Below are 13,125 nucleotides of genomic sequence, written 5' to 3' on the forward strand. Positions count from 1 at the left end.
ATTTGAGGCAGCAGGGTGGTGTATGTGGGACTGAGTCAGAATAAACTACAGTGTGTGTGTTCATGGAGATGACAGAACATGTGACCCTGTGCAGCAGTGAGGCTCACTGAAGGGTTTTTGGACAACAGTGGAGCTCAGAGGCTGAAGAGATAATACATACTACTTGTTTGGAGATACATTAATTTAATCAACAATGACAAAGAATGAACCAAAAAGAGGGAGAAGAAAAAAAGGAAACTGAGACAATCAGTGATAGAAAGGCTTATAGAAAACATCCCCCTATATTACTCACATATCAACAAAGCAACCTTCCATATTTATTTTTGTTAAAGAATATCTTCACCACACAGCTTGCGTACACAAACACACACAAAGCATGACAGAAACTGCAGGTTTTTCAGTAAAGTGTGAGTTTATAGCCAAGTCTGAGAGAAAGCAGCCAAATCCGCCTCTCCTGTTCTCATTTTGTTATTCCCTGTAATCAGACAACTCTACTGAAACGCCTCCATATGATCTGTGTGTGTGTGTGTGTGTGTGTGTGTGTGTGTGTGTGAGTGTGAGTGTGAGAGAGAGAGATGTTACTGGCATTTAATTTGTTGTATTTTTCACAACTGACTGTAGAGAGACTGTGGTGAGATGGAGGAAAAGAGAGATGATCAGGGAGGTGAATCAACAATCAGCTCCCATTTGGAATTAATGAGAAGCACTTTGTTCCAAAACGATCAGTTTCTCTCATTGATGCCAGTGTACTGCAATTACTGACTTAACTTTGGGATGCACACTTTCTATGTTTGTTTTCATGTTGGACTTGGCAATAGTAGAAAAGACAATGTTGTCTGACTTCCTGGATGCAAAATCACCAATATGTCTCAGATGTTTTATCACTGCTTGTTAAATTAAATTAATTAAATCAAAGTGGTCATATTCTGCTCATTTTCAGGTTCATAATTTTATTTATGGGTAACACAAGAATAAGTTTACACAGTTTTGTTAGACTGCACATTGCTGCAGCTCTTCTTTTCACTTTGTGTTGAAGGCTCTGTTTTAGCTATGGAGTGATGCATCTCACTTCTATTTGATCTGTGTTTGGAGTTCCACATGCGCAGTACCTAGGCAAGTACCAATCAGATGCACAGTAGAGCGGGTCCTGAAAATCCGTAATCACGGCTCGGTTCAGCTGTACATTATTAATTTATAAGAAACTGGTCTTTTATAGGGTGAGGGAGGCAGCAGGCGGACGTCTTGTCACTGTCAGGACTTGCCACACTAGCCGCTAGATGAGCATTACGACACATGTTACATAATGACAGATTATGGAAGTAAAGGCTGGACTACACTCCAGCTGTTTTCAGTTCAGAGCAGAGTTTTCTGTGGGAGATGGGAACTCTCTTTGGGGTGAACTTTGAGCTTTTTGACTCTGCAAACCTGATACATGCACAAAAAAAGATATCAAGGAAAGGGGAAAAAACAAAAAGCAGAATATGAAAGTGCTGTATATAGTATATCTTAACCGGGAGATTCATGCTGGTATTTCAGGGGGTCAGTGAAGTACGTATAGATTATTTCTCATTAAAATCACACATACTGTAAATTCTCATATAAAAACAGGCATTTAAAATAATGTCTGTATGTCAAACGTAGCAGGGAACACAGTGTGTATAGTCAAGACGTTGTGGTGGCGTTCATACTGAAAACAGGAACTTGATTTCCTCTGCAGCAGCAAACACAATACACAACCTTAACACTATTAGGCTTAGGGAGGGTCACGTGATGGCACCGAACAAGATGGCTGCTTAGGTTGGAGGCTCCAGCACCACGAGTTTACTTTTTGTGTGAAAAACGTGTGAAAAACATTCGCAATTTATCACATTGTTATTTTTCCTCACAAGTTGCTGATTATAGGCTTCTCCCACTACCGGTATGCCAAACCCCCGGAAAAACAAAAATACGTCTCAACAACAGCAAAGCGCCAAGGCTACCGCTAGCTCAAAAGCTTCCCATGCCTCTTCTGTATCACCAGCGCGAGACGACACAGATGAGTCCATCTCCATTGCTAAAATTCACGAGCTTCTCTGGAAACTATCAGAGGACCAAGCCAACCACTTAGTAGACATCCGTAAGGACGTGTCAGAAACGAGAAGAGCAGTCGAGGCAATTGAGGTTAAGCTAGACAACGTGCTAACCTGGAGGACTAGCGTGGAGGCTCGTCTTGATATGCTAGAGGAGGAGGAACACATCTATGGTTTCCCAGAACGTGTTGAAGATAAAGATGCCATATCGTTTTTGAGGGCTACTCACCCCAAAATTCTTCAGGCTGACTTCCAAGGGGGCCTAGATCTGGATTGTGCTCATCGGTCGCTACTACCACCTAAGCCTGGATCCACCCATAGACCTTTCATCGTGCGGTTCTTGAGGTTTCAACAGAAGGAGCGGGTGAGACTTGCTAGAGAAATCGGGGACATCCGCTGGCAGAACCATAAGATAAGCTTCTATCAAGACTTCTCCAAGGCCACACAGGAGCGACAACACTCCTTTCTGGAATGTAAATGTCTGCTTCACTCAGCCAAGATCCCATTTGGCATCAGCTATCCTGCTGTGCTTTCATTCACAACGCCAAACGATATAAATCATCGTTTTGATGATCCTAAGAAGGCCTTGAAATGCATCAAAAACCTTTGAGTGTCCCTGGCCTTGCAGGATGATGAGCCGCCATTTATTTATTATATTTTTTTTGCACCTTGCAGACTGACTCGCGTAAGACAAAGTAATCTTTGTGTCGATCTCCATCCTCCTCTCTGATAGACATTGGACGAACAATTTGGGTTTATAACACTGATAGTTGGAGATGTTTTCCTTCTTTTCTTTAATTTACTCATTGTTTATTTATTTATCTTTTGCTCAGTCTCTGCACTATGCCTTACACAACTACCTGTAACCCATAGCATAGGTCTACCTTTTGATCCTTAGGACTGTTACTATCCCTATTGTTGTTTTATAGGTGCATTCTCTCTTATAATTTGTAGAATGCCAGCAGCCATACCAATGTAAACCCTGCTACTGCTGATTGATCGAAGCTAAGCAAGTTTGGGCTTGGCCAGTACCTGGATGGGAGACCTCCTGGGAAAACTAAGGTGCTGCTGGAAGTGGTGTTGGTGGGCCAGTAGGGGGCAGTCTTCTGTCTGGTCCTAATAATAAGATCCCAGTGCAGTGATATGGACACTGTGCTGTAGGAGCTGCCGTCCTTCGGATGGGACGTTAAACCGAGGTCCTGTCTCATTGTGGTCATTAAAGATCACATGGCACTTGTCGCAAAGAGCATGGGGTTCCCCGGTGCCACGGCAACATTCCCAATCTGGCCATCTAACCATAGTAATTGGCTCAATGTTTCCCTCCCTTTCTGCCTCAAGCTGATGTGTGGTGAACGTTCTGGTGCTAAATGGCTGCCGTGCATCATCCAGGTGGGTGGTTGAGGTCCCCCCCATGTTGAGAAAAATAAGGTTTGCCATGTTGTTTTATGTATAATTACTTTATTATTTTGATCCTAGAAGTGTTGTATTATGACTGTTGTCTCACTGGATAACAGTATTGACTACTGATGTTATTCTTTTAATATAAGGTTTGACCACTAGTATTTTAATTCTTAAAACCTAACTATTATATTCTGTGTAAGCTTTGAATGAACTTGTTCCCTTTCAATGTCTCTACATGAGCAGAGAAGCTGTTCAGGCAGAACATGCAAAACCTAGCATCGCCTGACTGTGAACATGCAAATAGGCCCACGCTACGCATGCAAAACCTAGCTAAAAGGAAGATAAGAAGAGGTAATATGAATTTAAGACCAGAGAAGATGATGTAATGTTTGCTTAGCGCTCAGGTAATGTAGCTAAAGTCTACAGAAGGATCGATAGTATACAAAATAGCAGTAAGACACCTGCTGCAAGTCACGTGCGCCAAGAATGAGATCATGGTACATTGTGAATGATGCAAACTGTAAGAAACCAGCTTTTGTAAGAGACATGGCATTGCATACTCATGTTTGATGTGCTGAATCATGTTATTCCTTTATTAATTCTTTTAAAAATACAATTGTAAGTGTTTAAGTTTTAATGGTGTCAAATTATGCCTGTATAACTTTTAAAAAAAACGGTGAGACTGAAGTTGAAACATAATGGTAAATTTCTAGTCCAGTAATGTTAAAAATATGAAGAAGGATAGATTATAATGATAATTATGTTCAGCTAAAAGTGGTAACTTTGACATTAGGGAAAGGGTTAAATTGGTAAAACAGTACATGTAAACGGGCCACAAGATGGCAGCAGAGGATAAAAAATTCACCATTGGTAAGGAAGTGGTCAGCGAACACTATAGGCGGAGACCAGGTGCCCACCTGGAAGGTGGAGTTTAAGGTGAATATAAGGCGATCTTCGCTGACCACCACATCAGTTCCATCCTGAGACCTGCAGGGATGTTACTCGGGTTTACCTGTCCTTTATTGGAATAAACTCTTTAGCACCGACTCTTGACCGTCTCCAGTGAAGTTTTTGACTACGAAGTTATTGACATAAGAAGAAAGTTAATAGAGTATTATTTACTGAGTTTAATAAGTTGGTTAGGGTAGGGACCAGGCCTTCAACTGGCCCGGCCTGGCCTTATTTTCAACCCAACACCCACTTCACTGTGAAGCACTTTGAGTATCTATGACAGGGGTCACTAATAGGTGGACCGCGGTCCGGATCCGGATCCGGCTGTCCTCTCCGGACCGCCAACCTACAGCCAATTTATTATTGAGACACTAAATCGAGATTCACCAGAGACGTTTTGGAAACACACATGAATTGAGGAGATGAAAGGGAAAAGAGATTTCACATGGCTTTTAATCAAGAATGTACAGATTCTTACATGTACACGGACAGGACAAACTAGAGATCACGTTTCTCACTGAACAAGAGAAAGTAGGAGTGGTAGCTCTGTAAAAGGGAATGAAAGAGAAGAGGCGGCCTTACAGCTATTGATTTTTTATGATGTGTTGAGTGTTTATTACAGAATTGGTTAAGACTACACTTCATCACTTCAAGCTACACTTTTTATTTCATTTTTTTCAAAAAAAATTAGGCACTTTATTTTACTTTTTTTTAGTTTACTTAAATTTAGAATTTATCATTAGAGTAGTTATTATTTATTATCCCTCCAGTTTGATGTGAAAACTGACTGAAATATTATTTGATTTGACAGTCTTCACTAAAAACATATGTTGATACAACTATACGTTATGGTACTGAATGATAACGCAAGTTAGTCGTTATGATGTTCCGGACCTTTGCTTCGGGAAATTTTCAGGGACCAACATCTTGCGTCTAAGGCGTTATGCTCGTGGGCATCTGACATAGGCATGGTCAACATCTGGCGTTTGTTAACCTCTTTGAAAGACTTTACATTTTACTCAGGGAGACATAAATCCTTTTCGAGGATAGATTTCATCTTTGCCTCAAAAGATTTATTTCAAAACATTCAGAATGCGCATTACATTCCGGTTACCTGGTCTGATCACAAACCAATACATTGTTCAGTCACTGTTCGTCCGTCTTCCACTAAAGCCCCCAGATGCCGTTAGAATTCTTCCTTATTACAAGATGAAATTTTCAAAGCTCAGTTTGAAGCTAATTTTAGGGAATTTCTGGAATTCAGTGTCGGCTCTGTTTCCGATCCGAGGATACTTTGGGAGGCAGTGAAAGGCTTTATAAGGAGTAACACCACTTTGTACGCTTCAACATGAAACAAAGAACGTGCAGCCAAATTGGAAGCTTTGGAATTAAAATACGTGTGTTTTTGGGAGTGTACCCCAGTGGCAAAAGTTTGGAAGATGGTTGCCTTTAACCTTTCTTGTTGTTTGAGATTAGATTGCCCTGCTCGCCTGCTACACTCATTTTGAATGATTTGTCAAGGCTGGGTTTGACACTGGATGAGAGAAGAGCATTGTTGGCTGGACTTCCTGCGGCAGAAAAATTAGTTGCCACACGTTGGAAACCTCCGCATTCTCTCTCTCTCTTCGAGTTTGGGTCTTAATATTTGGATATTGCCTATTTAGAGTTGTCTACAGCTAGAGTCCACGGAGCGAAAGAGTCAGCAATAGAGGCTTGGCATTCACTCTTAACTATCCTCCGTGGGTTTCAGATTTAATATGTGACTGAGATTTGGAGTCCTGGATCCAGGGAGTGGGTGGGTATTTTTTGTTTTTCTTTCCTTGTTTTTCTTAATTTCATTTTTTCATTATAACTATTATGGTTATTATTATTTAATATTTTTAATTTAGTTGTCTATTACATGTATCTGTATATGTCTGTGTGTGTATATATATCTTTACGCTCTATTTTTGTAAAGTACATATACCTGTCTTTTTCTCCTTAAAACAAAATAAAAACTTGATCATAAAAAAACACTAAGGCTTAGGCCTATTCGACAATACTTTAGCTCAAGTGAACGTGGACACACGTTTTACTGACGTCAGTTAGCAATGCATCATTACTGAACTATGCCAAAGATCTGAAGAACTCCCAGGAAAAAATTGCAACAAGAGCAACGTGGAACAACAGAGACAGACACCAAACAGCCCTCTTTCTGCTACGAGGAAGTGATGTGTGTGTCCGTCCTCACCACTTCCTCGATTTCAGCATCATTCTCATTGAAAAAGAAGGTGAATAAATGAATTGGTTTACTGTTAGTGTATCTGTGACAGAGATGGGTGTGTGTGTGTGATGAGCCAATGTATATTAACCCCCCATGGTAGTGATAGCAGATCGCTACATGTACAGCGACACTTAAAACCTACTGTATATTGTTGATGTCTGCAGCATAGTGTATGTTTTTAGCCATTCAGCCGTTTCTATTCTCTGCTACTGTATGACTTTTTAAAAAGTCATTTGAGATCAATAATCTGTCAACATCCTGACAAATTTGATTTTATAATTTTGTCCAAGTTAGAATTATTATGGCGTTCTGATGCAGTTGCAAGCAATGACATAATACAAAGCACTGATTCAATATGAGGCTGCTGAGTGCTCTGATAGCTCCATGAACAACAGGCTGAATCCCTGCTGTTAACTGAGTTCTTTTTACAGCCTGAAGATTATGGCTCCCCACATGATGCCTCCCACTAGTTGTTTGTGCTGCTGGTGGTGCAGCAGCTATGTACTGTCTGTATGAGAAAAACCTAACAGATTTACACTTGTTGAGTAATTCACCTTTGCTTTGAATTAGCATTGACATGGGCAACAATAAGCAACTGTAGTCGTAGCGGAGACTAAGGGGAAGGAAAAGAACCAGCCTTACCGTCAGTTGCTCTGTGGAACTCCTCACTAAGTGTGTTGGTTACATCATTCCAGAAGGTGTAGAGGATATCAGGCTGACCGTCCTGTCATCAGGTACACAGAGAAGAAACACACTGCCCAAAATTGTAAATGCTCCGTATTTGTATAGCACCTTTCTACATCTGCATTCACTCACATTCACACACTGGTGGATTAGCCACCAGGGGCCAGTCGGGGGTTCAGTATCTTGCCCAAGGACATTTCAACATGCCTGGAGGAGCCGGGGATTGAACCGCCGACCTTCCGATTAATAGGCAACCTGCTCCACCTCCAGAGCCACAGGAGGCAACTTGACTGACACTGGTCACTCTTACCATCTTTTTCCTACTCAGTAATTGCTGCTGTCTGATTGCCCTTATACATTTTTTTAAATGACATTATCATGAAGTTGTGCTGATGTTGATCCTGTAAACAAACATTCACTTTTCTTTTATATTCTTACACTTCTGAACATCTTGGAAATAATCTTTTTTGTACCCATACTTGTACCTTCCAACCTGATGAGACCGTTTACCCTTCTGTTGGCTACACACACCTGTTACTACTGCTTGAGAATACTCATAATCCAACACTACCAGAGACTTGAGACTGGCTGAAGACTTGAGGCCGATCTCAACATCTGAATGCACTACAGAGATTTGAATGAAGAAATGAGCAGTTAAGATGGAGCCATAGGGAGAGAAACCCAACATTTTGCTGTTTTTGTTAGAAACCAAACTGAAATATCACGTGAACACACACTCCAAAGTTCAACACACTAATCCTCCTTTAGAGGAGCCTGTTGCAGGTCTGCTTTCCAGCTGGCTTCTCATATCCTCCACTTTCTGCAACTTCAATTTTTTCCTCTGTTTTTCTTTAACAGACCAACTACATGTGCACCAGCAAGATCTCCAGCAGCATTTAGACTTATAGGGGCTTAACAAATCAGAGATGTAGGCAAGAGCCTGATCACTCTAGATCTAAAATCCAGCATCATCTGAAAATCAATTCTAAAAATGACAGGACAGCAGAGCCTGTGAGCAGTATTAATACCCTGGCAGCAAGGGAAGGTATTCCCCCTGCTGAGAGCTGAATGAGGGGAGTTACAATAGTCATTTCACTGGCTTTCAAGTTCGTTTTTCTCTCCTATTACAATGAGTGGGTGGTGAGTTAATCACGTGAAGAAACCATGATTTAGGAGAGGATAAAACAAGTGATCCCAGGACTTAGGAAATAAAGTGCAAGACAGAGTACTAACCAGTGTAACTAGCACTTTTATAGCCCTGGGGATGTAGTACAAACCTTCACATTCAGAAATGGCAGCCATTTCTGAATGTGAAGGTTTGTGTGTTCACGGTCCACTACACAACCGATTACAAAATATTATCTTCCTCATAATGAGTTACAGCTCATTTGTCGCAATCCACATCTCAGGTATCTGAATGCTTCTCTTCATCTCCTTCTCCTCCTTTATAATTATAGTTATTTTGATGCAGCTACTCTAACATGTAGCTGCTGACAGCAGGATGATGTGTCTCTGCAGACACATGGAACAGTGAAGAGTCGTAGTGCAGCTGCACTGCTGAGGAGCCTTGCATTTAGACATGTCATTAGGTCTCCAACTCACACCTCCATCACAGGGTAATTGGTGAGAGCTTTGTTTCCATAGTAACAGTCTCCCACTCTGATTTGTACATCTAGGTTTCTGTGGAGGTACGAGAGTGAGATGCTGATGATGGTCATGATGGGTTAATGCCATGATTACTATTGATACAGCTACTAGCATTTAAGTGACCAGGCCCCGGGTGCTGGTGGCCTGCTGTTTTTGTTTCTTTCTTGCCCTCGTCATTCTTCTCGTTCTTGCTTGCTTTTAGCAATTGAACCGCCTTCCCATTCACAAACAATTATAACATTTAACAAAATTGTAAAACTTATTTACGTTCTGTTCACCCTAAATGTGAGGTCTCATTTGGATCCACAGTCCTCATTGTGTGAAAAAAGAATTATAATAACGCCAAAAATGTCATACTTAAAATACCATGACTTGGAAAGTATTTTCTTTTGTCTTCTTAAAAGAGCACCGCTGATTAAGCACCACTATCCAATACTGTCAGACTAATGGCTCACCATTTATAAAAAACTCAAAAGGATGAAAATCGATGCAGCACAACCAGGGGTATCCTCTTTTCTATTCCACGCATTCTTCTTCCATGTCAAAACCTGGCCTACATTACCCATACTGCAACTCAACTGCCAACTGTTCAGACAGAGATTTGGGTGTGTTATGCTAGTACTAGCTAATGTAGCCTGTAGCCTTTTAACTCCACAACATATTTCTTTCATTTTGAAACTTTTAGTCTTCAGGCCTAGCCGACTCTAACTCAAGTAGGGCTTACACCTTCTGGTCGGTCCATTAGTTGGGTTGATTTGCTCCATATGGACCAATTTCTGATTGGTCGGACAATCGCTGGTCCGTATCTTCTAAATGCAGGACTGGAATCCTAACTGTAAAAAGACAGCGACTGGCCCAGGGCCACAGATCTTCGACTGTTCTGCAATTGTTTGTTTTTTGTAAGTTTTTTGTAATTTCAAATTTGTTACAAATGTTACAAATTTGCACCAATTGCAAGTACAATAGTAACTAAGAGGAGTCCTGTATTCTTATCTGCTGCTAATCTAGTATCTTAGTTTAAGTTGTGCTGACATGGTCTATATTCCTAAACAAAATTGTGTTTCATCAAATTAAAACACAAATTTTAATTTTAAATTAGTTAATAAATAACTAATTTACACACAGAAAACCTGAGGCCAGATAGTATTATTCCTGCCTGGTGTTCTCAAATAATGAAACTGTATTTTCTGCTGTGAAATCTGTACTAAATGGGGACTTGGAGGCCAGAGCGTGCAAGAACGGGTGTGGATGTTTTATATTGATTGTGAGAAGAATGAAAATTAATTCATACTAAAATTGTTGGGTTTCTGCTCTATATGAAAAGTGTCATGAGATGTTGTGATTGTGATTTGGCGCTATATAAATAAAATTGAATTGAAATAAAACTACATGGTCAGACTGGCCTGATATCAGCAATAATTATTACTATTATGCCAAAACTAGAGCAATGGTGTCCGCCCACCTTGATGATCTCATCAATGAAGCACACATGAGTGACAGGGTCTCTCTTCTTCATTAGGACCTTCTGTAGATGTTGCACCTGGAAAATATCCAGCAAAGAAAACTTCATATTAGTTCATCACAGCCTGTGACTGCCTCGACTTTTGTTTTTAATGTGCTGTTCAACACTGTGACTGCTGTGCAGTCAGTAGCTACGTACCTGTCTACATGCTGCACATATCTGGTCCATCAGTTTCTCCAGGTTGGTCCAGAGAGCAGCACGGAAAGCTGCGGTGTTGCCGGGTGTCGGCAGCACTGCTCTGCCTGGTGCACCTGGGGGCCAAATACACAAAGTGCTTGTTTTTGATATGATATGAAACCAGTGCCATCATCCCAATATTTCCCAACCAAAGAGCTGATAGAGAAAAGCATTTATGACTGTTCATACAAATGCAGGAGCCAATAAGAGGAGTTTTTATGAAATGCCTATTTTAAGTAGAGCCTGAACGATATGGGATTTTTAAGACCATACAGATTACAGTATGTGAGAATCTTTAAAACCCGATATATCTTTTCAGAAATGCAAAAAATAAACACGTGTGTTATGTTATAACATCACAGAATGCTGAACAATCTGTACAACAAAATATTTTAAAGTTTTAATAAATAAGACTCAAATGTTTACAGCTACAAAATAGATTTAAAGATCCATTGTCCTACTACTAATGAACATTAAAGGAAATGGTGTATGTAGCTTATTTTGTGGGCCTGCTAAACCGAAACTATAAATAAAAGATACTAATATACTACAACTAGTATACCAATTATAACAATAATACCATATATAGTACTCATGTCATTACAATTATTTTATTACATTATAATGATTAACAGAATTAATATTTAAGTCATGTATTTCAGGTGATGAAGGACAAACTCACTAGTAACCCAGCTGACCTTCATACTGCGGTCAGCTGATTGTTTTGTTCTGTGGTGCAGCAGTGTTATTAACAGAGGAGCTGCAGCGCACCCTCTGGTGGGCAAACTATGCAACACTCGTGACATGAGTGAAGGATCTGTCTCTCCGTTTCATTAATCGGCTGTTGTAAATGCCGATACCGATTTATCTGCAATTATCTCATATCAGCCAATAATATTGGTTGGGCTTTCATTTTAATATGTTCTGAAGACATGATATTAAAGAATTAATTAAATTAAAGAAAGTCTATATAAAATTTTTCTTGTTGTCATCAAATCCAAGAACAAAACCAATGCCGTCTTGCACTTTATTTTCTCGTAATACAAAATTCTCACAAAATATAGTTTCATTTTAAAAAAGCCATAGTTCCATCATACCTGATGGAACAGCCATCGGGGGCAATTTGGGGTTCAGTATCTGGCCCTAGGACACTTTGACATGCAGACTGGCGGAGCCGGGGGATTAGACCCGGCAACCTTCTGATTAACGGGCAGCCCTCTCTACCTCCTGATCCACAGCCACCCGCAGCAACAGCTGCTTATTGCAGTTTTATCAAACAAACAGAAGGAAATAGAGCATTTCTTGGGGACTATTTACAGTGGCGGATGAATCCACACGTGGTGCTCTAGTGAGTATTTTGGGCAGCAGGATGGTGTATGTGGGACTGAGTAAATAAACTACAGTAATAAACTACAGTGTATGTGCTCATGGAGATGAAGGAACATGTGACCCAGTGTATGTCTCAGAGGAAGAAGATATATCAGTCTGTGGAGGACACACAGTACCTGTTAGGAGATACATTCCCTGTTGGTTTCGGTCTTTTTATGATTTGGTGACAGTAAAAGAAATATAGACAATCACTGGACTATCAAGATTTTTGAAGTGAAACAATCCTAAAAAGCCTGAAAATGCCAGAGGAAGAATCCTTAGCCTAATCAGTGCTAGTTATATGAAAGTACTGGGTGAATTAATTAGAAAGATTATGTGGTCTCTACCTTGGAGCCATGAAAATAACGTCCTCCAGACAGAATTGACTATTCTCTGTGGCCATGGTATAATAAGCTATTTTGGATCAAGCCAACTCATGAACTAGGTCACATCATAAAATGCCATTGTCTTTCATCTTTTAGAAATGAGGACAATGTATCCAGTGTGTGAGTGTCTCCATGTGTGTATAAGAAACTTCTTTCTGAACCACATCTTCCTTGGGTCTTACCTCTGGGGTTGGTTGGCTGTGTCAGGCCCTTGATATCTAGAGCACTAGTGATGTTGTCCTGTATGGTGGTCCTGTAACCAACCACTACGGAGCTGATGGTCCCTCTTAGACTGCCCAGGTTATAGAAGACCTGCAGGGCTGTGCCAACCTGGGTGGGATTCTGACCAACAAAGCAGAGAGGAAGACAGGGAGAGATAAGTGAAGTCATCCATGGTGCTGTTTTTAACTGAATGAAATTAACTCAGTATGCCAGCGAGTACAGAGGTGACAGCAGCAGCTAAAAATACACCTTAAATTGATTTAATGAGAGAGAGCTGTGAAAATGTTGCAGGGCAAAGTCAAGACAAGAAAAACTGAGGTCAGAGAAAAGAAAAGAAAAGAGGAAGGAGAAGAGGTCAAACACATAAATAGCTCCACTGCACTGACTCAGTTAAGTTTATTTATGTATTCTTTAATTAACAGGTTGACAGAAAAT

General features: G+C 40.4%; 1 protein-coding gene across 1 annotated transcript in view; it reads right to left on the reverse strand.

The window, feature by feature from the left end:
• cog5 (component of oligomeric golgi complex 5) overlaps nucleotides 1-12,873 on the reverse strand; it is a 39,637-nt gene extending 26,764 nt beyond the window's left edge. Inside the window, exons 1-4 of the mRNA XM_038738460.1 lie at nucleotides 12,651-12,873; nucleotides 10,676-10,788; nucleotides 10,478-10,555; nucleotides 7,327-7,408 (exon numbers count right to left, since the gene is read on the reverse strand). Of these exons, the coding sequence (XP_038594388.1) occupies nucleotides 7,327-7,408; nucleotides 10,478-10,555; nucleotides 10,676-10,788; nucleotides 12,651-12,858 (481 nt within the window). The 5' untranslated portion in view covers nucleotides 12,859-12,873. The remainder of the gene's footprint in view (nucleotides 1-7,326; nucleotides 7,409-10,477; nucleotides 10,556-10,675; nucleotides 10,789-12,650) is intronic.
• Between the last annotated feature and the right edge of the window lie 252 nt (nucleotides 12,874-13,125).

Source organism: Micropterus salmoides, unplaced genomic scaffold (assembly GCF_014851395.1).
Source record: "Micropterus salmoides isolate LMB-PRFRI ecotype aquatic unplaced genomic scaffold, ASM1485139v1 Ms_hic_scaffold_23, whole genome shotgun sequence".
NCBI lineage: Eukaryota > Metazoa > Chordata > Actinopteri > Centrarchiformes > Centrarchidae > Micropterus > Micropterus salmoides.